Source organism: Schistocerca serialis, chromosome 10 (assembly GCF_023864345.2).
Source record: "Schistocerca serialis cubense isolate TAMUIC-IGC-003099 chromosome 10, iqSchSeri2.2, whole genome shotgun sequence".
NCBI classification, from domain to species: Eukaryota; Metazoa; Arthropoda; class Insecta; order Orthoptera; family Acrididae; genus Schistocerca; species Schistocerca serialis.
In genome coordinates this window covers 220,877,224-220,901,854 of record NC_064647.1, presented here as the reverse complement: position 1 = coordinate 220,901,854, position 24,631 = coordinate 220,877,224, and the positions used below count along the sequence as shown (strand labels likewise).

Here is a 24,631-nt window from a genome sequence, read left to right as displayed (position 1 = left end):
GTGCCTTACCACAGAGCCACCTCACTCACTCAGCTGCATTTAGGAACATTTTCTAATAAAACTTAGTCTTATATTTTTTTTGTTTAAAGATTACAAAAAAGTATTGATACTTTTGCTGAATTCGGTATGTGCTCATAGCTTACAAAAGATGTTATAATAAATGGGGTAAAGAATGCCTCCTGACAACAGATCTGTCAGCAAAGTTACTATTTAACAGCATTTGACAATAATTTTAATGTGCAAAACCACAATGTGCATTATGCATTATTCAGTAAAGTCTACATTTCTGCATGTTTGTTATGATGACATAGAAACAAAAAGAAACCACAATGTGCACTATGCATTATTCAGTGAAGTCTACATTTCTGCATGTTCATTACGACGGCACAGAAACAAAAAGTCTGTTAGTAATAAACTTCAAATTACTAGTTCTGTGAAGAATGGTGATACAAAAGCAAGTTTAGCACATGAATGCTGTGTGCTTAAAGGAATTACCAGGGGATGGATGAAAGAAGAGAATAATCTCAAACATTTTGTAAACACAATTGAAAGTGATGTGGGAACAAACAGAAAAAGGACAAAACTAGGAAGAGACAATATACTTGACAGTGATTTTTAATGAAGCCAAGTGAAGGTGTTCCCCTTCCAGGCCAATCATAAAAGATCAACCTGCAAAATTTCACTTTGATTTATATGGTGACAAAGACTTTACTGCTTCTGACAGAAGGGTTTCGAGGTGGAAACGTTACCACATAATTAGCTGAATGAGCACAGAAGTAGTAGTACTGTCTTTCAACGGTGATTCTGCTTCATATTTCCTGGAATTCTGAACAATATAATCATAGGTAAAAATTTAAACAATCATCAAGTGTACAATTTTAATGAAACAATATGTAGTACATACAGCATTGCATTATGTGCTGCTTCAAACTTTGCACGTGAAGTCTGTTATTCCACAGCTCACTCTTGAATCACTACAGTTATGGTATAATGAGTGAATAAAGCAAGTTCCCTGACAACGCATCTCCTGTGTAGGTGAGATTTGACTAAATGTGGAAAACAGACAACAGAGGATATCTGTCTATGGTCTATGAATACTTGAAAACAAAGAGAACCTCGTATATGTGCATGATACAGTATTAAACTCACAAATTTGTTGAAAAACTGAATCTGATAACACATAATAGACGGCACAAGATCTATTACAAGAAGACAAGAGTACACTGACAACAGACACAATAAAGAAAACCAAGCGGAAGTGATAATTATAAAAATCAAGACTAGTCTGACATATCTTAGGAGACGGATAAATCAAACTGATTTAATAAAGATGCAAATAAAGGAAGATAGAACTTGTGAACCACTTGACACAGAATAGACACAATAAAATGGCAATATTTTATGAAGTAAAGTTGAAAGTACACTATAGGTAAGAGTCCTGAACTTTAAATAGGAAAGGAGAAATGGAGGAACTCTAGAAATAATCCTATAGAAGGTTAGTGAACAGCAAAAAGGAAAACAACGGTCATGGAGGAAGAGTAAAACCTAAGGTCTATATCAGCTCAAAAAAGAATGAGTTAAGAGCAGATTAAAAAAGAAATTTTCAAATAACAAGAAATTTCCAACTATGATACGGAAAGCCATGGTGGAACGTAAATAATTTAAGAAATAAAGGTAACAACTCACCAAACAGTGGCACTGAGCAGATGAGCTACAAAGCTACGATTCTGGCACCGTGTTGCCGTACATGTTACAAATCAAACTAATGGAGGGAACTCCAAAGGATTCCACGAAAAACACAGTACAATGGCCAAGAATATCTAGTCAGGAAAAGGGGGAACAGCATCAGGGAAAGAATGAAGGGACTGTGGAAGGAGAAGGGACAAACAACCAAACCAAGAAAGAGAAAGGAAGATGCACGTCACATTATAGCTCCTGTTCCCTCGTGATGTGGAGAGCTGCAACTATTAAGAAAATCTACGTAGAAGTGCATCAGATATGAGCTGTACAGATGGCTGTGTATCACAGAGGTACACAATTTCTTGCTAACATCACTCGAAAATTGCAAAGATTGTTGTAGTTAATTGACTCTGTGCTTTTCAAATGTATCATTTGGGTACTAGTCTTAAAGTAAATCATGAAAAACTTCCATAGGATGGTAAGATGGGAACTGGAACCCTGGTTCTGCTCACTGCAAGTCCAGCCTATTAATTATGGTGCTACCTCATTCACTCATGTGTACAGAATATTTCTTAAGACAAAATGGCACAGCAGCTAACCAGAGCAACATGCCACAACTTGCACAGTAGTGCAGCCCATAAAAATTAAACACAGACTCAAAAACTGTGAACAGAGTTGTAAGAAATAAAAACATGTTTTTGAAGTATGTTCTTACCGGTCTAAAACCAGCCTGTTTTAATGGTTGTCTACTAGTTATCGTAACACCTAACCTCGTTTTCACGCTCCGAGTAGTAGCATTTTCTGGATTGCCTGAAACAGAAACATCAATACCAATATACATGTAAGACAACACTGTACACTGTTAAAACATTATCAGTAACAGTATTCTGCAAAATGCAAACAGCAGTCCTTACACAGAAAACAGACTAATGGAATTGTAAACTACCGATGAGTCCAACATGAAAAGTTGAAATCGCTAAACTGAGCAAGGTTCCAGTCCCAATGGAATCCTTATCACGTTCCATACAGGATTTCCAATGGAGTTTTCATAAAATACCATATACAACTCAAACAAAAATCTGTGCCCAGTATTTGGAAGAACTCACAGGTCACACATACTTCCAAGGTGGGTAGCAGAAGCGATTCACAGACCATCGTCCAATATCACCGTGATCCATCTGTTGTAGACTCTTGAATATATTGTTATCTCATACACAATGCACTGTTTCGAATAAAACAACCTTCTTCGTGTCAACCATCATGAATTTGTGAAATATTGGTCACGGACAGGGATTGGAAAAATATGCATTTGTGATAAGTCCAAATGTAGGTGCAATTCTGGCTCAAAATTGAAAAATGTGAAAGTTATTTTGATACAATTTGTATCCAGGTGAAACAAAGAAAAATCCAGTATGGAATAATGACAATACCATGAAAAGGATAGATTTCTACTCACCACATAGCGAGGATGTTGAGTTGCTGATAGGCACAACAAAAGAATGTCAAACACATAAGCTTCTGGCCAAAAAAGGCCTTCATTGGAATTAGACAAAAACACACACAGTCTGAGGCTGCTGTGGTCGCGTGTGGGAGAGTTGCGTTTGTGTGAACGGGTGTGCGTATGTTGTCCAATTCCAATGAAGGCCTTTTTGGTCGAAAACATTTGTGTCTGACAGTCTTTTGTTGTGCCTATCTGCAACTCAACATCTCCACTATATGGTGATAAGCAATCTATCCTTTTCATAATATTGCATCCAGATGAACTATTTTATCAGCAACAGTTACAGATAACTTTATTTTCTGTGTATAAATATCTACAAAGTAATCCATTTTTGGGTATTGGTATTTTGGAATATCTTGCGATGCCACATTAAGAAAGAGAATGTGCATATCACAGTGTTTGCAGAGGTGTGTGCCCACATGTGCACAAAAGCTTCAGTGTGCCAAAAAGTTATGCTGTGGTGTCGCGTCAACGAACAGATGGGAGAACTTATGGTCTCTACATATTATATAGGAAGTGTGGCAACACAGGACAACATGGAAGATACGGCACGTAGAACAAAGACATATGCGAACAAGACTGTCAACAAGGCAGCCGATGGGAATGACAGAATCAACAAAAATCAAAATACATTGACTGGTATTGCTGTCCAGTCACTATCAACATGAGCTAGCCGAAGATATAAAGTTTATTGTTTGTAACATGCCAACAAATGTTTCTAATGCCAACGAATAAGATGATTTCAATTTCAATTACACCAAAAATTTTGGCGACCATCAGTTTGTGGTGTTACTTCTGGTTTTTGTAGATATAGATGCCCTAAACACAATGCTGTCTGCTAACTAATGTTGGCGGTGACCAGGAAGCAATAAAAGTCAGTCAGTGAATTTGATCATTAATTCAGCTACCATGCTGAAAGTCTTTCTCGAAAGCACGTAGTTCAGTTCAGTTTGGTTTTATTTTGTAAACTGATTGTTATCTTGTGTTGTGAAGTATGAGTTACACGACTGTGAGTGCATATGAAAATATACGAGTCAGGGCTTATATGCCACAAATTCAAAACCAACGTTCTCCAGATTTTGCAACTCTCGAATTGTGTGAGAGAAGTTAGAAAGGAAGATAACATTGAGAAACATCTTAAATCAGAGACACTCTGTTCACTAGCAAGACAAATGCTGCTGCTTCTCAAAAGAAACAATCATCAATTGTTGAAAGCTTAAATTAGTCCTAAAAAAAGAAAACAATGTAAAGAAAAGTTGAGTAAAAAAACTGTTTAACTATTTGTAAAAGCAAATACTCCACTATAGAAGCTCAAAAATCATGCCTTACGGGCATGGACTGCTGGATTCTCAAATGGAAATCTACCATGTGGGAAGACTGTGTAAGAAATGTTTGTCAAATAAGCAAGTTGTTTTTGCGACTTCAGATTGGGAGTATGATGGAAATAGATGAAAAAAGCAGTCCTTGGTTCTGATGCATTAACTCATAGGACAATATGTTAGTTTTGTGCGCAACAAGAACATCTCATTGGTTTCGGACCTTAAATAGTGAATTAAACTGCATACTCAAGTCTTCTCATTGCTGTACTCCGCAAGAGTAATGATCAAAGTGACAAGTATATGTCATGCACATCCTGTTCAAAAAAATAAATTTAAAATACTATGAGATGTAATATACCATTTTATACTGAATAAAAAGAACCTTGTAAAAACACAGACCTACTGGACCAACTTTGCTGCCCAAACTAACTTCTAGCTGAGCTCACACTATTGCGTTTACTTTGTCACTTGTGTTTCATGATGTTTTTTCTATTGTTTCTAGAAACTGCTTCTGACCACAAGAAGCTCACAAGTGAGTCTGTAGCTGGAACAAAAGTAAGTGTCCTGTGTGAAGAAACAGACAGAATGGGACCCTGTGTTTTTGTTGTCCTTCTTCAAGTGGCATATTTAGAATACTGCAAGTTATTCCCTGCTGCTGTAAAATTCCTTGAGTCGGCTAATGCAACAAACTGCTCTCAAATAACATTAGATAAACTAAATGATGCAGCACAGGTGTTTGTAACTGACAATGCGCCACACACTACAACAGGTTATGGAACTCTAAAAGGCCATTGTTGCGACCATCTAATCACGAGTATTGTTGGTTACACAAACTCAGTTTGGTTGGCAAAGTCTGGACAACAGCTATGTCTGATTTAAATGAATTTGCAACAATGATAAAGTATAAACATAAACACATTCAGTTTTTAAAATCAGAGTGGAAATTTAAAGAAGATGAAATTTTTCTGATACTGTATTTAACCGAGTATAAGATGACCCTGAATGTAAGACAATATATTTTTTTATTTTTTTTTATTTTTTTTATTTTTTTTTTTTTAAGGCTCCTAGAGAAATACTTATTTTTAACATGTTCTGGCTAATCAAAATTACAAACTTTTATTGATGTAAGGTATCTGCCTAAAAAAGGTAACATTACATCTATTCTAAACTAATGCCATTTACTGACTGTCTACATGTTAGTAACGCAAATGAGAAATAAAATAAACAAAAAGAAATTGTTTACATTAATTTTTATCTTCACTGCCTTTTTTGTTTACTTAGCGTGTTGTCTGTGGTATTATTATTTTTAATCATCATCGTTACCATCCTAACAGGGCAGCTGTGAACCTCATATCTTCATTGTCACAAATACTTGGCTGTTTCTTCCGAATATGTTGTGATTTCTGAAGTTGTCTTTGTGGTGGGACCTGAGAAAACAGCTGGTTTTTTTCCTTTTTCTTCTTCCCCCCCCCCCCCCCCCAAACACATAGTGGGCTTCACATCTATACTGATGTGAAAATGTTACAATGCCTCTTGCTTCTAAACACATCGTCTGTGTGCTACTCTCTCATTGGCTGTGTAGAACCAGCAGCTAAGATACCCTCTATCATTCCCATCAGTCTAGATTTTTAGTCTATCATGCAAAAATTTATGCTACTGTTGAGTATCTGTCCAGTTTCAAAGTCAGTTCAATACTGAATATGTATGGATGCAGGACAACTGCAGTTTAAAAATGGTAGATGTTCATAAAAAGAAGTATGCAGCACAAATTCTCACAGTCGCCTTCATGACGAAATTTGTTGCCTGCTCAGCGCTCCCCTCCAAGCACTTATCGTATTTCTCAGCCAAGCTGGTGTAACTGTTTCCCCTGCAACGTTGTGCAGTGCTGTGCTTAAGCAACAGTGAAACATGGAAGGCAATTTCTTCTGGGGTGTAGGTCACATGTAACAACAGCAACTGATACATAAATAACAGATCTCGATCATAATTAAGTCCAATTCTCAAACCTTTGCTTATCCCGCAATCTAGTCACATCTGTTGATACTATCTTCACAACGGGTCTTGCCACTGTAATTTATTTTTGTGATAATTCCAGTCAGTTTAATGTGATTATTTCATTTGTTAGACATTTAATTTTGGATTAATTTTCTTTCTTGTTTCATCTGAATTAAAAGCTGGTAACATTTTCCCCAGTGTTCCAACACATGACCTACCCACTTAGTAATTCATTACAGTTTCTCATACACAAATAAAATATTGACTTGGATTCAGAATCAAGTAGTGGTTTTTGAAAGACAAGATATTCGCGTCTGAATGTTACCTTTACTTCAACATAAATGCATGTATATGGTGCCCATACATGTTTCAGAACTTTTGATGCAAATCTGTTCAAATAGAATAAAAGTTTGTAAGCTGATAGAATTTAGTGTTATTTCTTCCTGTGTTTAACAAGATTGTCAATTTTTAAGCAGAGCATTAGACTGTTATACTGGCTAGTTCATAGTTTCTCACATATCCCTTGCACTAGTGCCGTGAGTCAAGTGTCACGCAACTGTTCGAGCGAGGTTGATACTGCGTCAAGCACTTCGGCATATCAGGAAATCTCTAGCCTATTTGAATGCAAGTATTGTTTACCAAGGCCTGCCCTTTGGGAGTGTTCAAAATAAATTTGCACAAAACCACAATAGTCAAAGCTTCATCGGTAATTGTAAGATGACTCCTATATTAATCTATTAAACAATGTAAAAGAACTGATCTCACTAGAAATAGTTTAATTTGCAAATCAAGACAACCCATATTTTTAGAATGAATTTGAGAAAATACCTCATCTTATAATCAGGTAAATATGATAAATTGTATTTTGGGTATATCAGAAAAGTGAGATTCTCCCTTAATCCTCTGAAGTTCACGTTCTGTGACACACAATGTGAGAATATCTGTCAAGGATGTGTACTTACTCAGTATTCCCGCAGACATCTTTCCTGTTGTTGAAAGAATCTTTCTGACCACTGCAGGTTCAATAGGTGTGCTCCCTTTTTGACCATCTTCCTTCAGTCCCAATCGTTCTTTTGCAGTTCCTGTTTCCTCATCTGCTCGCATGGTCCCAGTCTTTTCTGCAGAAAATGACATGTGTGTTAAATTGTATTTAATGACAATAGAACAGCACACAGGGTATATTTATTTATTTATTTATTGCAGGCATTGCAGTGTGTCTATAATAGGTCACACAATAACATAAGAAAAAGATAGAGTGCTACTTACCATAAAGATGATACGATAAGCTGCAGAGAGGCACAACTAAAAGACACTTACACATTAGCTTTCGGCCACAGCCTTCGTCAGAAAAATAAACACACACACATTCATTCCCACAAACGTGGAAAGCTAACGTGTAAGTGTCTTTTAGTTGTGCCTGTCTGCAGCTTAACGTATCATCTTTACAGTAAGTAGCAATCTATCTTTTCCTTACACTGTTGACGTTCCGACCTGGAGTTTCCATTGTTTGACAGGTCAGACAACACATTCATTACACTGACAATTCTGTATGTAACGGTATACAATTTTTTCTTAACTTTAATAATGCAATATTAAGATAGAGCGTGATCAATCCTTAACACAACTGCCTGGCGAGGATTTCTTTTCCCCACTGGCAGCCAGCAGGTGGTGGTGCTGGCAAGGAATATATTTCTCCTTGGCAAGGAGCATATTTCCCCTCTGCTGTGAGGCCTTTGTGTGTGTAGACATCTTGTGCAAGTATCACATATTTGTTAGGCAACACAACACAGTGTATTGAAAGTGTTTCAGGTAAAATGAGGAAATACAAGTACTCAATTTGCTAAAAAGTATTCATGTATTATTCATACATACATACATACATACATACATACATACAGAATCAATGCATGCAGTAAGGAGATTATTTCAAGAAGAATTTCTTGATGTTTACACTCCTAGTCAAGAGTATGACTCATTGAATGGTAAATAAATTTTGTGAAACAAGAAGTGTTCTTGATAGGAAACATAAACAACCACTTACAGTACTTACAGAAGAAACTCTGGATAACATTATATATGCTGTGGGAAGGTCTCCTTGAAACTCAATTCTATGTCGTTCTCAGCAAATGGGAATTTTGTCAGGCTCTGTTCAAAAAGCTACAAAGTTACCAAAGCTACAGCCCTATAAAATAACCGCAGTGCAAGAACTTAAACTGGGTGATCTTGCAAAAAGATTACAGTTTTGTGAATGGATTTTGAATAGGGTGCAAGACTGAGTAATTGACCATAAGCCAACTTTCTTTTCACACGAATCATGATCCCACATAAGTGGTTATGTTAATTCACAAAATAACTATTATTGGGGTTCTGAAATGCCTAACGAGAAACTCCCTGAGTGATCAAACAATAAGAGTATGGTGCATTATTAGTGGTGAGAGAATAACAGGCCCTGTTTCTTCCAGAAAAAAATTAACAGTGAGAAATGCGTGGGAAACATTTTGCAGCCTTTTTTTGGCCAATTAACTGAGAGAGAAAGTGCCTTCATGAACTTTCAGCAGGACTTTGCAGCAGCACATTCAATTAATTTCATTACAGGAAATCACTAACAACATATGACTCACTCTTTGCCCTGGTTTAATACCACCTGCAGTTTTTATCTCTAAGGGGCAGGGGGATTAAAAGAGGAAGTTTACAAATCAAATCCACACACTTAGGTACACTTAAAACAAAAATTCATCAAGAAGTTTCTTAAATTTCTCAGAGGGAACTGCAGAGTGTAATGAGCAATTTCCGAAGGTGTCAATAAATGCTTGAACAATGAAGGGGGCATAATAAAACACAATTAAACATTTAACATCACATCAGAATTAATATCAGAAAAGGACACATATAGAATTATATAACAGAAGCCACATGGTTCCAGCAAACATGGGTTGCCAAATGAGTCATTTGGGAGATAACAGTGAGAGTGAGTGTGTGTGTGTGTGTGTGTGTGTGTGTGTGTGTGTGTGTGTGTGTGTGTGTGTGTACAATAAGTAGCACTCTCCCAGTTAGTCCAAATGGACTTCAAATTTAAGCTTTTCAATTAAGTCTCTATTTAACTGGTATCAAATTTTCAAAATGTCTCATGGCTGGGGAATGCGGTTAGGCACGGACATACTAGGCCAACAAAGGCCAATGAATGACAACCAGCCGCTTTGTTGGCTGAGATTTGCTTAGTGTGTATGGGTGGCAAATTGGAGCCGAAAAAGCAGTCGGCCTCAGCTGTCATTCGGACATCCAATGGTAACATCAAATCATTGGCGGTGGGCTAGCCTTGGGAACTTTTTGCTAGTGTGGAAGTCAGCTCGAATCTTTGACAGTTGAATAGCAATATGCTGTGCCTGTTGAATGGGTGTGTATCAATTGTCTAAAAATGCATTAAGCTGGCATATGAATCTTCGGTAGCTAAGTATTTCAGTGTGACCATAAATGTTTCTGCAGCAGGTGCAACTCTTCTAAAAGAGGTTTCATATTTGGAAATTTTTGGGGCCTACACAATTCAGTAACATTTCAAAATCTATAGCTTCCATTCAGAAAGGATAACGAAATAGCCCATAATCCAATTAAGCTTTAAGGTCAGACATTAATTTTGTGCCACCTCGCTGCTCCATACTTTTTGAAAGACAGATCGTCCACCATCATAATTTCATCTTCTACCGGTCAGCCTCTCGCCCCAAGCCCTTCATTTGCCGAGGACAAGAGGCCAAACGCAAATGTGTTGGTGACCAACATTTGGCTAAATCCATTGGTTGTCATTTATTGGCCAAGTATGTATATGCCTGTAGATGTCTGACAGAGCACCAACATATTTTGCTGCTGTTGTGTAAGATGATATCTAAAGCAGTAAAGTGGTCCAAGATGGATAGGTTGAGTGGGCCTGTACTTTGGTCACCAAGACCACTCGACTTCAATCCTTTGGATTTTTTTGTCTGCAGTCATTTCAAAAGCAAAGTGTATAACACTCCCATTGATACAGTTGAAAAGCTGGAACAGCGAATTGCACAGTCTTCTTAGGATTTACACGATGAATCAGTGTGTTAAAGTCACTGTAGACAAGTGTAGCACTGCACTCAAGTGCGAGGACATGTGTAATGTTTCCTTTAACAGGTACAAATGTACTACAAATTTTAACATGTAACATGCTGAAATAGTATTACATTTCTTGTTAAGGTTCACAATGGGTGAAATCTGTGCCAATTTGGTCAGGACTTAACTGAAATACTCGTGTTTGTACTAACTTGGACAATATTTCACACTGAAGTCTGTGGCAGCTCATAACCGAACATTTAGAATTACCCTGCACATGGCTTGTTTGTTGACTCATGTTTCCTGTGTAAGTGTTTGATTCTATTATCATATACTTCCAACTGTGTCAGTTTTTGCTGTTAATTATGGTACTACACTCTGTATAAGACTACAATCAAATTCATCTACAAAACCTTCAAATTTTATCATAAATGACAACTGCCATTAGGCACATAATGTAAGGATGTCGATATGAAAGATTTAAATGTCAGAATATCGATATGAAACATTAACCAACACAAAATACCACTTCACTGATATCAGCTTTCAATTCAAACACACTTCACTTCATAAAATAAGTAAATAAAAATAAAACAAATGTTTCAAATCTCAAGTGAGGCAACCTTTGTAAGTGGGATAGGGTAAAACTTGATGTAATTTGGTACACATGAACTTTAGATAGCACAATTAGGCTCCATGGTGTAAGCAACATAGACAATTGTTTTTTAATAAAAAGTAAAAGACAGTCTTGATACCATACACAAATTATTTAAAAGAGGTGACTGGTTTCAATTTGTTTTAGATCATCATCAAACCATACTCCAAAGGTGGCAGGCAGAGACAGTGACATGGAGAGTGAATCCTATGTGCAAGACATGAATGTCAACATCCAAGCATCACACACTGGATTCCTGATCCAAGTCACCATCTTCACCTGCAGCCTTTGGAATATGATCTGATCACGTCCTATAAAAGATTGAAACTGGTCATCATTTTAAAAGAAGTGTGTATATGCCTATTAAGACTGCCTCTTAATTTTTGTTAAATTCTGTCTGAAGAAAGCTGATATTTCCAATTATGATTACAGAAACAAATTTTTTCTTTATACTTTTATCTGTTGCTTAGGAATAGAACATTAATAGAAATCTATGCAGAAAGTAACTGGGCCATACTAGTGAGAGAATCTCAAATGCCATAATAACATTATGCAATTATTCCACTTCCATTTCAAAACTTCACGTTTTATCTGACTCTCCTTGCCTCTTGCATGTGTATTCCTAATCTTTAATTGCCTGAAGAAATTGATGTACTAGTGGTGTACATCAGTCTCTATTTGAGGAAATAATTCAAAAGCCAAGATCGCTTAAATACTGTTTACTGGATAACTGGTTTCAACACACTAAAGGTGCCATCATCGGATCTGAATGTAGATCAACATTCAGATCCGATGATGTCACCTTTAGTGTGTTGAAACCAGTTATCCAGTAAACAGTATTTAAGCAATCTTGGCTTTTGAATTATTTCTACAACAGAGTGATCACCCCATTATATACTACGTGTTCACTGCAAAAAGCTATTTGGTATCACTTCAGTGGAGTTGCATATGGAAATGTATATGTAATGGAAGAACCAAAGAAGTAATGTTTGTTTGGTTGCAATTTTTTTTTTTGCATCCACCACTGCCTTGTCACTATCTTCAACTAGCACCTAGAATAACTGGTAGATAAAAAGCTACAGAACAATATAACTAGAAAGGACCCATCAGGCTGTTTTTCAACACTGTGAGGAAAAGATAGACTGCAACTTACCATAAGTTGCAGACAGGCACAACTAAATGACATGTACACATTAACTTTTGGTCACAGCCTTCATCATAAAAGGAAACACACACACATCCATTCACACAAGTAAGCACACCTCATGCACTCGTGAAAACCGTCTTCACAGTCTGGTCCTACCTGCTGGAGATGACAGTTGTGTTTGTGAAGTGCGCTTGCTTTTGTGAATGAACGTGTTAAGTGTCTTTCAGTTGCGTCTGTCAACAACTTTTTTTACAGTCATTTTCACAGTAAGAAGGAATCTACCTTTTCCTTGCATTGTTGTACAGAAAGTAGCTTTTTTTCAAAACGTTCACTTTTATTACAGTTACACAACATGCTTACTAAGAGACTTTTGAGGGTAAGGTCATGTAAATGTCCTTTATTGACATTCCAGATAAGAAAATACTTCTTGCCGCAGTTCCAAAATGCACGACAGTACATTTCCCCTGGAAACCTGATGAGTGCTGCTACAAAATAAGAGTTGCTTGTTCAGCTCCCTTTGTGACACATTTTTCTAGCTTTCCAAGTGCAACTTTTATTAAAATTCGCCTCATTTATGATAATTTGCACCACTTGATTCAGATCAACCACTCAAATGCTTCTTAACACACAATGTAATGGGTGCACAGATAATGTAATGAGTGCACATAAAACCAGGAGCTTTGCCACTGGGACTGATGACCTCAGATGTTAAGTCCCATAGTACTCAGAGCCATTTGAACCATTTGAGCTTTGCCATGGATAAGTACTTGTAGACCACTTTAAAGCCCTGACATAAACTGCACACCATCAGCATACACACCAACACAGTGAACCCATTTAATTTGAATTTCTGTTATGAAGCTGTCCATTATTTCAAACAAATGCCTCTCATAAATGCATTTATTTCCTTACATAAAAAAGATATCATTTTGTTACATTTTTCATCAACAAATTGATCATAGAAAATTAAACAAGCATCTCTACTGCTGTCAATGCACTAATCAAGTTGCAAACCAAAATACCCGTCTCTAATTTTTTCTATAATTTATTCAGGAAGATCACTTCCTAAATCTTGTATTCAATGACTAATTGAGCCAACAAACGAAGGGGCAGAAGCTGTTTTGTCATGGACTTTCCAAGCATACTGACCACCACGTTGATAGCACACAGTAGAAATGGCTCTTACACAATCCTATGGGTTTTGCTACGTTTTAATATTAGGTAAGCTACATTGTAGGACGTTAGAAATATTTTATTCGAGATTTTCACCTACTTAGAAAATTATGATTTTTGTTCTCTCATTTGACTCCACTTTCTAGAAAAGTATTCTCTTGGTCTGACCACATCATTCATATGAACACTTTCTAAATGATGCTTTAATTTGCTAGCTAGCTTACATTCAACAGAAAGTACTTTCAAACACAAAAAACAGTGCAGATACTCTACATTGTTCACAAGAGTGCACGTGAAAGCAAAATGCAAGTTGCTATCGCAATACTTTCTAAACTCGCATTTCCTATTGTCATAAACACATTCCTTGTTGTCCTCAGAAACCATTCACTTTTCACATGCACTTGAAAAATTAAAAAGCTTTCCCATAGATTTTCCCCTTTATCAACTTTATAACAAAGTAACACAATAATAAAAACTGGTTGCAAACACAACAGTCACTGTTTGTGCTATGTGTCACGCACGATTGTTCAGCTTCGGGGTTACTGACTGTTTACGCAGGCAGGTCTCAATCTAAAGTGGAGTTCCTGTGAAACCACACAGGTTGACACTTAAAACTGAAATTTCCAACAACTGTCTTTTTTGCCACTAACTACAAAACTCATTCATGGTGCCCCTGGTGGTCATTCATGGTGCATCAGCACACTGCGACACACAGGTTGACTACCACTGTCATAGACTATTGCTCATATAGTCAGTTGCCACAGGCCTATAGTCACTTGCAACTGCTAGCAACTTGTTAAATCTAGATTTACCATGGTCTTTGTAAGTTTACTGATCTGTATTAATGCAAATGTGAAGTTTATAACACAAAAACCGATCACGATCAATGTGGGCAGTACAAACAAACAAGTACAAAATGAATATCTATTTTGGAGGTGTTGTGTAAAAATATTGATAAATTACTTAAATTAGAGAGGAAAGATGCTATTCACAATATAGCGGAGAGGCTGAGTCATGATAGGCACAACAAAAAGGTTCACACAATTATAGCTTTCGGCCATTAAGGCCTTTGTCAGCAATAGACACACACACACACACACACACACACACACACACACACACACACACACACACAAGCACACACACACTCACGCAAATGCAACTTGCACACATGTCTGCAGTCTCAGACAACTGAAACAACACTGCCCAGATGATTTTTGTGGCACCACCCATCATGCAGGTCAGACAACTTACAACAAGTAACAAACAGGAAAATTATATTGGAATAATACTTACATCAAACACTGTGGATACAATGTGAAAAATGATAAGCACAGAAAAATATAAAGGCAGCTGCTTATTTTCAAATACCACACATAACACTTACTTTGTTTTATTACAATAGTGCCTTTCCTTGACGGCGAATTGGAATTCTTTTTAAGTATGCCTGCATACTGCAGCTGCCCTGACACTGGCCCACTTGACCTCATAGCACGCACGGGTGTTGCTGAATTTGCCACAGGTGATGCAACTGCTTTCTTTCCTCCTAGACGGGAAAATACTGAATTTCCTACCTGGAAGCAAATTACAAATTTATGTCACAACAATGGCGTCCTATTATATATAAAAATGTTGTATGCGTTATAACTGAAACAAAATCAGGACAGAAAAAAAAAATCACTATTCCAACATGAACATGTGGAACAGAACTGAATGTAACACAATGGCAATTGTGTTGTGGTCTTCAGTCTTAAGACTGGTTTGCTGCAGCTTCCCATATTGTCTGTCCCTATGCTAGCCTCTTTGTCTCTACACAGCTACTGCAGTCTACATGCATGTGAACCTGGAAGCCTTAGTCTCTCCCTTTACAATGACCACCCCCATTCCCCTCCGTTACCAAACTGATGATTCCTGGATTCCTCACAATGTCATATTAACCAATCTCTTCTGTTACATCCTCTGGCACCCACCAGACAACAGTCCTTTGTGTGATGCTGTGTCAACCGTTGCATAATCAGCAGGCAAGGCTGACATCAGCTGTCACCTCAGGAGGGTACTGTAGCCGCAGGATCTATATTGTCACACTTTCCGTAGTTGCAAATCAACTTCCAGATGACATAATATTGTGCAGAAAGCCATTGAGCAAGCAGCCTGCCATCACAGATGGAAGCACGTTTCTTGGTTAATAATAACAATAAACAAACACTACACAATGTCTTTATTTATTATAATGCGACAGTCTGTAGCAAAAGTAAACAGACGAGAACTCGGACAGCTGCAGGAAGAAGAGAAGTGTAGAGGAATGAGACCCTCCTCACTCTTGTTAGGCTGACACACTACACCTGCAATTCAACTTCTGCAAAAGTAGAACCGACATGCACTCTCTGTCCAAAAACTTCTGAAACTGATTTTATTCCAGGCACATAAGCAACATCACTGTAGTAACTACAATGCCAACTTAAATCAACAACTGGAAATGAGAGATGCGCCTTCAATCAGTCAGTTGCGAGCAGGCTGTATGAAGTGATGGATGTGTGGCTGTAGTGTGTCAACATTGTTATGTCACAAATTTCAATAAAGAAATATCTACAAAACATTCTCCAGAATATTTTGAAGAGAGAAAAATGTGATCAAAGTTTGTCTTGCGCACCTTGACTCCCTAACAAAAACAATTGTGTGTGGACACCTGCCATGACTTGACTGAAATGCAAAGCGCAGACAATTCTTCCCAGGAAAAAAATTACCACGGGTTACAAGACTTGATGTTATTAATAAGCCTATGAACCTTGAGAGAGTCCACTTCTGGAAAACTCTTCTGATGCAGCAAAAGTTGATGAACTCCCAATGTATTCTCCTTAGTTAGTCATTACAGTAATTATTAGTAATCCTACTGAAGGAGGAACTCAACAACTTGTGGAGAAAACACTATTTAATCTACACTCTCTGTGCGATGATTCACTCTCACTGTTTTACAGACAAACTCTTAACATGAACAAACAAAGAAGCATTAATGCCATTGACATTCTTGTCCACTGGACGTCTGGGTAATGGGTACATCAGAGAGCAGCGTATGGCACAAATGTCCTTCTGCTGCACATGTGGGTGACATCAGGTGCAGTTCAACCAAACTCAGTGCAGCATGAAGCCCAAAAGGAATATCTCAGAGAAACAGAGCACCACCACCACCACCACCACCACCACCACCACCACCACCGCCACAGCAACAACAATCTAAAGAAACTATGATCCCACATAGGGATAACTTTAACTCTCCAGAAGACGATATTACCTATCTTCCCACTAGCACGAAATTTGCCGTGCTCGTTCATTTATATGCTACTACAATATGTCAGTATCCCACCAGTCCGCTACATCCATCAGAATCATTACTTATTACTTACAAAATCATGAAAAAGCTTGTAATTTCACAACCTACCACAAAACGATAAAGTGCAGAAAGTCACATAATGACAGTCAAGCCGATGCGATATGAAATGAAATGACTTGATCATGTGGCACTGTTGGCCAGGAGGCCCCATCCGGGGAAGTTCAGCCACAGAGTGCAAGTCTTATTTCAGTCGACGCCACATTGGGTGCTGGTGATGTGGATGAAATAATGACGAGGACAACACAACACCCAATCCAAGAGCGGAGAAAATCTCCAACCCAACCAGGAATTTAACCTGGGCACTCTGCATGGGAGGCATGCACGTTCCCACTCAGCTAAGCAGGCGGACAATGTGATATGCGAGTTGAACAACTTCTGACAGGGCTTTTCTGACAGTTCACATGGTTGTATGAACATCTGATGACTGTACTCAGGTGGGGAGATATCATGCAGAACATCTGAAGTATTAAAACCATCATCTTAACTGTGATTCTTCAGTCTCCCAGTGTATTTGTTGCTTGAACAGTCCACGGGTATACTGCTGGTTCATAGTGCTGACGAACTGAGCTCCTGAGGGCGGGCGGCCGATTTAAATACCCTCCCCACACGGGCCGCTCTCTTCGCCGTCCGCGCCGGTGGTAATGAAGACGTGGGCGTCAGAATCTGTCGTAGCGTCGATGTGCTTGCTATGTCTTCTTAATTACATTCAATGCCGGATCCCAAGCCTTGCTGAGATTGTAGCCGCAATCTCGGTTGATAAGATCTTCCTTGGTGCGAATTTCGATAGCCTCCCTTATAACACTGTCCCAATATTTAGAGGTCTGAACCAGGATCTTGGTATGCTCATAATCCATCTCGTGTTTCTTGGACAAACAGTGCTCTGCTACCGCCGACTTATTTGAATATTTCAGTTGAGTGTGCCTTTGATGTTCTCGGCAACGATCTTCGATGGTGTGTACTGTTTCACCGATATAAGTCTTCCCACACTCACAGGGACTTTGGTATATGCCGGCCTTCCTCAAACCAAGGTCATCTTTCACACTTCCCAGTAATGCCCGTGTCTTATCGGGCGAGCAAAAGACTGTTTTAACTCGGCGTTTCTTTAATATACGGCCGATTTTCCCCGACAGTGCGCCATTGTACGGAATAAAGGCAGTGGCTACCTCTTCTACTGTGACTTCATCCATCTCCACAGGTTGTGCTGTGGTGGTGGGACGGAGAGCGCGTCTAATCTGCCATTCCGAGTACCTGTTTTTTCAAAACACAGTTTTCAGGTGTTTCAACTCCTGGGGCAGATTCTCTGCATCTGAGATGCTGCGCGCCCTGTGTGCTAGTGTTTTTAGTACTCCATTCCTCTGAGAAGGGTGGTGGCAGCTGTCTGCATGTAGGTACAGGTCAGTGTGCGTTTTCTTCCTGTATACACCGTGGCTCAGGGTAACCATCAGCTCTTCTCTTGACCATGACATCCAGGAATGGTAATCTTTCTTCAGCTTCGGTCTCCATAGTGAATTTGATGTTTGGTTGTATGGAGTTTAGGTGTGTAAGGAAATCCACGAGCTTATCCCTACCATGGGGCCGGATGACGAACGTGTCATCTACATAACGGAAGAAACAAGTAGGTTTCCAATTGGATGACACCAAGGCTTCCTCCTCAAAGTACTCCATGTACAAATTCGCGACCACCGGCGAGAGTAGGCTGCCCATTGCGACTCCATCCGTTTGCTCATAGTATTCTCCATTAAACAGAAAATACGTTGAGGTCAAGACATGCCTAAAGAGTTCGGTGGTCTTCTCGTCAAATTTCTGCCCAATAAGCTCAACTGACTCTCGTAGAGGCACCCTGGTGAATAGTGAAACCACATCGAAGCTCACTAGGGTGTCAGTGTCTTTCAGTCTGAAGTTGTCGAGACATTTCACGAAATCCACAGAATTACGGATATGGTGAGGGCATTTACCTACATAGGGGCTAAGTAATTCAGCCAGATATTTTGCCAGCAAGTAAGTAGGTGCCCTAATGTTGCTGACAACTGACAATGGCGACATGTCTGATCGCCGAAATATTGTGCCCGTTGGACTCTAGGAACCGGCAGATTACCCATGGACTGTTGGAGCATCATCTTAACTGTTCTCTATTTTTTGTTAACTCAGTCTGAAACTTTTTGAGCTGACAGGGTACAGTCAAAAAGATTAATCCTAATCTCCTCACTCAAATCAAAATGAGGAAAGAAAACAAGAAGTACTGCAAAACATAACACAAAGCAGAGTACACTAGTTATTTGGTAAAGGCAACCACTTGCTGAGGTTGACAGTGCCACAAATGAGGTATACAGAGCCGACCTCTGCAGGTATTTTACACAGTGATAGCTCAAAACACTTACTACCAACTGCCACCTTAAAGTGTCTATGCTACATTGAAACCTTTCAAATCACCTCCTGCAACCCTGGATGAAATGACCACATTAAGACAATATATCAACAGGAGTTGCTGATTTGAAAAAGTACTGAATGGAGGCTCCAATTACAGGTGTAAAACTAAACGTACATTGATAGGTAAGCAGGTATAAAATGCAATGTACATTTGCAAGTACTTTACCTTGTTCGGACTGGGAGTTACTCCTGTGACAGTAATGACTGTCGTTCCAGCACCGGCTGGTTCTTCCGGAGGAGTCCCTCCTCCTGTAGTGCTCGACACAACACATTCTCCCAGGCGGTCAAACACTGTTCCACGGTGCTTGTTTGATTGTCTCGCTGCAACTGAAAACATAGAGCTGTACGTTTTCACGCTAAAATATTTGTCCTCTATGATAACGGCAGCTTACCTGTAACCTGGCACATTAGTTTCACAACTCATATCTGGAAAGGTAAACGAACTTTGGATAAATGCTTAAGCTGCTGCAAAATCTACGTGCTCTACTGTACAATGTGTTGTCTAAATCTCCTCAAACCAGTGTGCTTTTTTAGGGCCTCAGTGCAAGAGACGCAATTTGTGTAGCCTGCCTGCTGACAGTGAAAACAAGCACTCTAAAACAGAAAAGCATAGACTGGCAGTCTTCTATTTTCTTCAGACATGCTAGATTTGAAGCTCAGTGCCCACTAGTTTCCTAAAGCAGTAAAACATACTTTTCAAAAACATTGGGGAAAAAAAAAACAATTGAAGGTTTCCTAACGCTGTTAGGTATCAAAAATTTACAGCCTTGGGTGGGTATTGTTCTAGTCTTGTAATCACAAGGTTGTCAATTCAGTTCTCAGCAGAGCTCCTGGAGAGAATACAGTAAGCGACTGCCACAGTCATGCTGAGACAGGTATGGCAAGAATTAGTTTACTGTTTAAGCGTCAGCCAGGTCACTCATAGTTCGCATATTGAATGTTTGTAAAAAAACTTTCAGAGTTTCTCTTCAAAATGCAATATGTATGACATCTGTACAATGTTTAGTTACATTAAACATATTTCACACATATTTCATCCATTGTTTGTTCAACTGTGTGTCCCTACACTATTCATCCTATTACAATAACACTTTGATGAGCTATGATCATGCCCATAAAAAGTTTCCGTGAGGCCCTTGAATATTATCTGACCTCAATCATCTCATTTTTCTCTCCAAAGCCATCTTAAAAGTGAAGTGTAAATCACTTCTGCTGATATGGTTGAAGAACTGGAGTACTGGATTTTGCAATCTTTTCAAAATTTACAAGATGAACCTGAGAGTCATTGATAGAATTAGTAACTCAGTGCATAGATGAGTGCATAATTGCAAGCAAATGCGAGGATAAACACATGGAACATCACCTTAACAATTATGAATGGGACATGTTACATGCTAAAGAAATAGCACTTTTATTGTTAATGCAGGCTACAGGTGCAGTTTAAACCAAATTAGACCACATTTAATGGATTTTTATTCTATAATTGTGTACTTCCAACATGTAAGTTTTTGCTATTAATTATTATTCACCATTTATGGAGGGGCGTAATGCAAGATATTTTTTTCCACAGTCAATTTGAGTTGAAACAACGTTTAATTTGTTGTGTGACATCGTGGAATATTTCCACTTCAGCCCTTATAATTTCATGAAGTTCTGATACTTGGTGGTGCAATACATAGACTTAAAAATGGCGTCTGTAACAGAGGTGCATTCTAAGCAGAGAGCTGTCATTGGGTTCCTTTTGGTGGAAAACCACAGCATCACAGATACTCATAGGCACTTGAAGAATGTCTGCGGAGATCTGGCAGTGAATGAAAGCACGATGAGTCGTTAGGCATGGCATCTGTCGTCATTGCAGAGAGTAGCACAAACCTGTCCACACTCCTGCATGCCAGCCAGCTGCAAACAGCAGTGATTCCTGATGTTGGAATGTATGGACACTCATCTGAGGTAAGCAAGAGATCACAATCAAACAACTGGCTGCTTGACTGGATGCCTCTTTTGGTAGTTTTATCATCCAGTTGGGGAATCCAAAGGTGTGTGCCCAAAGGGTTCTTTGCTGCCAAACAGCAGAGTGTAGAAAGCAATAAAGGTCCACCTGTGTGGAATTGATTGTGTATTACGAGGCTGACAGTGGCCATTTTTTGTCGATCATCATCACAGGGTTCATCACTTCGAACTGGAAATAAAAATGCAATCCCTGGAGCAGCCACACTCTCAACCGGTAACATCATGGCAACAGTCTTCATTTGATGTCTCCCTCATGGTGCAACAATCAACTCTGAAATGTATTATGCTACTGAACTGAAGAAACAACTTCTGTGTGTGTGTCGCCACAAAAATTCAAATGAACTACTACTCCACAACAATGCACGGTCTCATACAAGTCTGCACACCCAAGACGAGCCCACAAAACTTCACTGGACCAATGAAGCAAGTAGTCCACGGGAAGCAGTATGTGGATAATGGGGACATTACTGATGCAGCAAGACGTTGGCTCCGATGTTGACCAGTAGAGTGGTATCACGTGGGCATACCTCCCAGTAAGGTGGTGTAAGGTCATCGCACTGAATGAAGATTACGTTGTAAAATACAATTTTGTAGCCAAAAGGATGGAGAATCAGATGGTATATTGGAATTCGGAATAAAACCAACTTCCTATCATGAAAAAAAAAAGTGTTGTATTACTTATTGAACACTCATCATATCACATAATCCACTATTGACAATCTGTGCCAGAAAATAGAAATCTAATGAGGCAATGTGTGAGAAAAAATTAAAAATAATGTACAGCAAATGACAATGGATAAATTGTGGTGAAACACGATTGTAAAATACAATTAAACATTATCTAGATCGCAGCAAATCTAGAAACCCTTCAAAGGATGGATGGAAAACTCACCCATTGAAAGGATGGCACGACTTCGAGGTGTCGTGCCTGCAGGCATGGTGATGCGGTAACCACCTTCATGTTCTGGTAGAACCATGCGTGCCTTCTTTGTGGGTGGTTGAACCGGTGTGATGACTTTTATTTCATCGTCTACCTCCATGCTGGTATCCTCTTCTTCATTCTTAGCAAAGGAAAGAAAAACTTAATTACAACCTCAATTAACAGAAAGGATTATAGGCACATGAGATCTACAAAACAAGCAGCAATTAAAATATCCAAGAAATACTTGTGTAAATTATTTCTTATTATACACTACCATACGAAAAATGAGGGAAAGGCAACCACTCATCTGCAGCAGACTGATGTGTGATATCATCACAAAACACACACACACATATCAAAATGCACATTACAGCAGCCATAGTGGGAGTTTTGATATCTGTGTGGTTGTGTGTGTGAATGTGTGCACTTTCTGCTCAAAGGGTAACACATTTAGCTGTTGTATTTATTGAAAGCTTCTGTGAGGTAGATGACACATAGTAGTACATACACAGTAAGTTGCTTTGTAGCATTCCTACCAAAATGGCGATGTCACATTAATCTTCTTCTTCTACTCATACCCTACCTCAACCTTCCTTTAACAGCAGTTCAAAGCCTCTGTTTTCTTGGGTACAAGCATATAGCTTTAAAAATGTTATAAAATTTTTTAACAAATTTTGTTACAGGAACACACAACAAAAATACATATTGGCTAAAAACTGCCTGAATGCTACAAATACCAAGCTATTTTCTCACACTGAAACTTCAACTCAGCTAAAAAATCTGGTGAGACTCATTAACCCCTTACAACATCATACATAAATCAATAATTAATGACATAATTAACTATTACTATGCACAGTTTAACCAGTTGTTCCATGGCCAGTAATACATAATGATACACGCAACTACAGGAAATAGTTAACTCAATTTTTTTATTAAAAGAGTGAGTGTGAGAGAGAAAGCAGGTGATGTAGGGATATATGATTAATTTCTGTGTAAAATAAATCTCTTGTATCTTTAATCATTTTTGTTATCCCTGCCTCGGAGAATAGGGAGCAAGTTATTCAATACTGCAATCTAAAAGTGAATTCACATAGTTCTTCACCTCTTGACAGATAATAGTATCACTTCTTACCTGCCTGACCGCAATTTCAGACTGAACAGGTGCAATACGTTTTTTTGGGGCCACAGTCACCACTTCATTTTGAGCAGCCAGTGAGAGAGGCTGTTTTCCTGATTCTTTTGATGCTGTCAGAAAAGATGGGAAAAAACAAAATTGAACTCAAATTCCATTGTTTACAATCAATCAGAAAGAAAGGAACTTCAATCTAAACCACAAATTACACATAAATTTTTCAAAGTACAACATTACATTACCTATTTTGCCAACAAGATCAACTGTCTAACAGTTTTCTTTGTACACACACTATGTTTTTACAACACACAGGAAGACAGATAGATCAATCAGAACACACTACAAATGGTACACATGAAGTTATAATTTTAACTTCTGGAGGGAAGTAGTAGTAGTCTTTTTTAAGTACACATCTGCAGGCCTGATACACATTGGAATCCCCATGATACAGTACCATCATACTGTATAGAGTTGATTTCCTTGTTGGTCACTGAGGAAAACACATTGTAAGTGGCAGTCAGTTCAACTCAATACTTGGTGTCAAGTTGACCACCATGTTAAAAGTACACATAAATGAAAATTTACACGAATTGTGGTTGATATCGGCCTCCATACTGGGTTATTTTGGAGTTTATTTGTATGTATTTATTTATTTTTTAAAAATTTTTAAAAAGAATTTTAGGATCAGAAAATGTGGATTTTAGTACATTTTGTCAAGTGTGTACGTTATACAGTTTCACATTCATGAGTTTAATAGAAAATACTTAAATAAGTCCCTGGCATAAAATTATGTCAACACACACACACTGCCTTATCACAATCATTAATGAATTAATTAATATGATAACCCTGAAAATTATAGTAAATATTTTTTACATCTCTGCAAGTTCCTAGTTAATGTCAAACCACTGAAAACTTCGAGCAAATTTTAAAATTCTCCTTTTCTCCACAGAAACAGGAGCCCCTAGTTTTCTTTCTATCTGACCGCAGTCAGTAAAACGCATGTCCTCTGTCTCAGGATATCTGAACTGGAGTCCACCAAAATTTCTAACAAAACGAACTTCAAATCCATCTCCATAAAGTATAGAAATCACAGCAAGACGATAACAGTTTTTGTGGCAGAATGAAATCGCGCCATAGTTCTGTCTTGGCTTCTGTACTGGAACACTATTTCAACGTGTGACAAGTTTCAGTAACATGGAAAAAATACT

The 24,631-nt window shown here is 38.4% G+C and overlaps 1 protein-coding gene across 2 annotated transcripts in view; it reads right to left on the bottom strand.

Annotated features, from left to right (window-relative positions):
- LOC126424741 (uncharacterized protein C19orf47 homolog) overlaps positions 1-24,631 on the bottom strand; it is a 42,172-nt gene that overhangs the window by 7,771 nt on the left and 9,770 nt on the right. The window contains exons 4-9 of one of the 2 annotated variants that reach the window (XM_050087461.1): positions 23,421-23,533; positions 22,256-22,424; positions 19,520-19,674; positions 14,926-15,112; positions 7,458-7,613; positions 2,396-2,490 (exon numbers count right to left, since the gene is read on the bottom strand). In XM_050087461.1, coding sequence (XP_049943418.1) covers positions 2,396-2,490; positions 7,458-7,613; positions 14,926-15,112; positions 19,520-19,674; positions 22,256-22,424; positions 23,421-23,533 — 875 coding nt within the window. Of the gene's footprint in view, positions 1-2,395; positions 2,491-7,457; positions 7,614-14,925; positions 15,113-19,519; positions 19,681-22,255; positions 22,425-23,420; positions 23,534-24,631 lie in introns of both variants that reach the window. The other variant, XM_050087460.1, reaches the window with a different exon arrangement.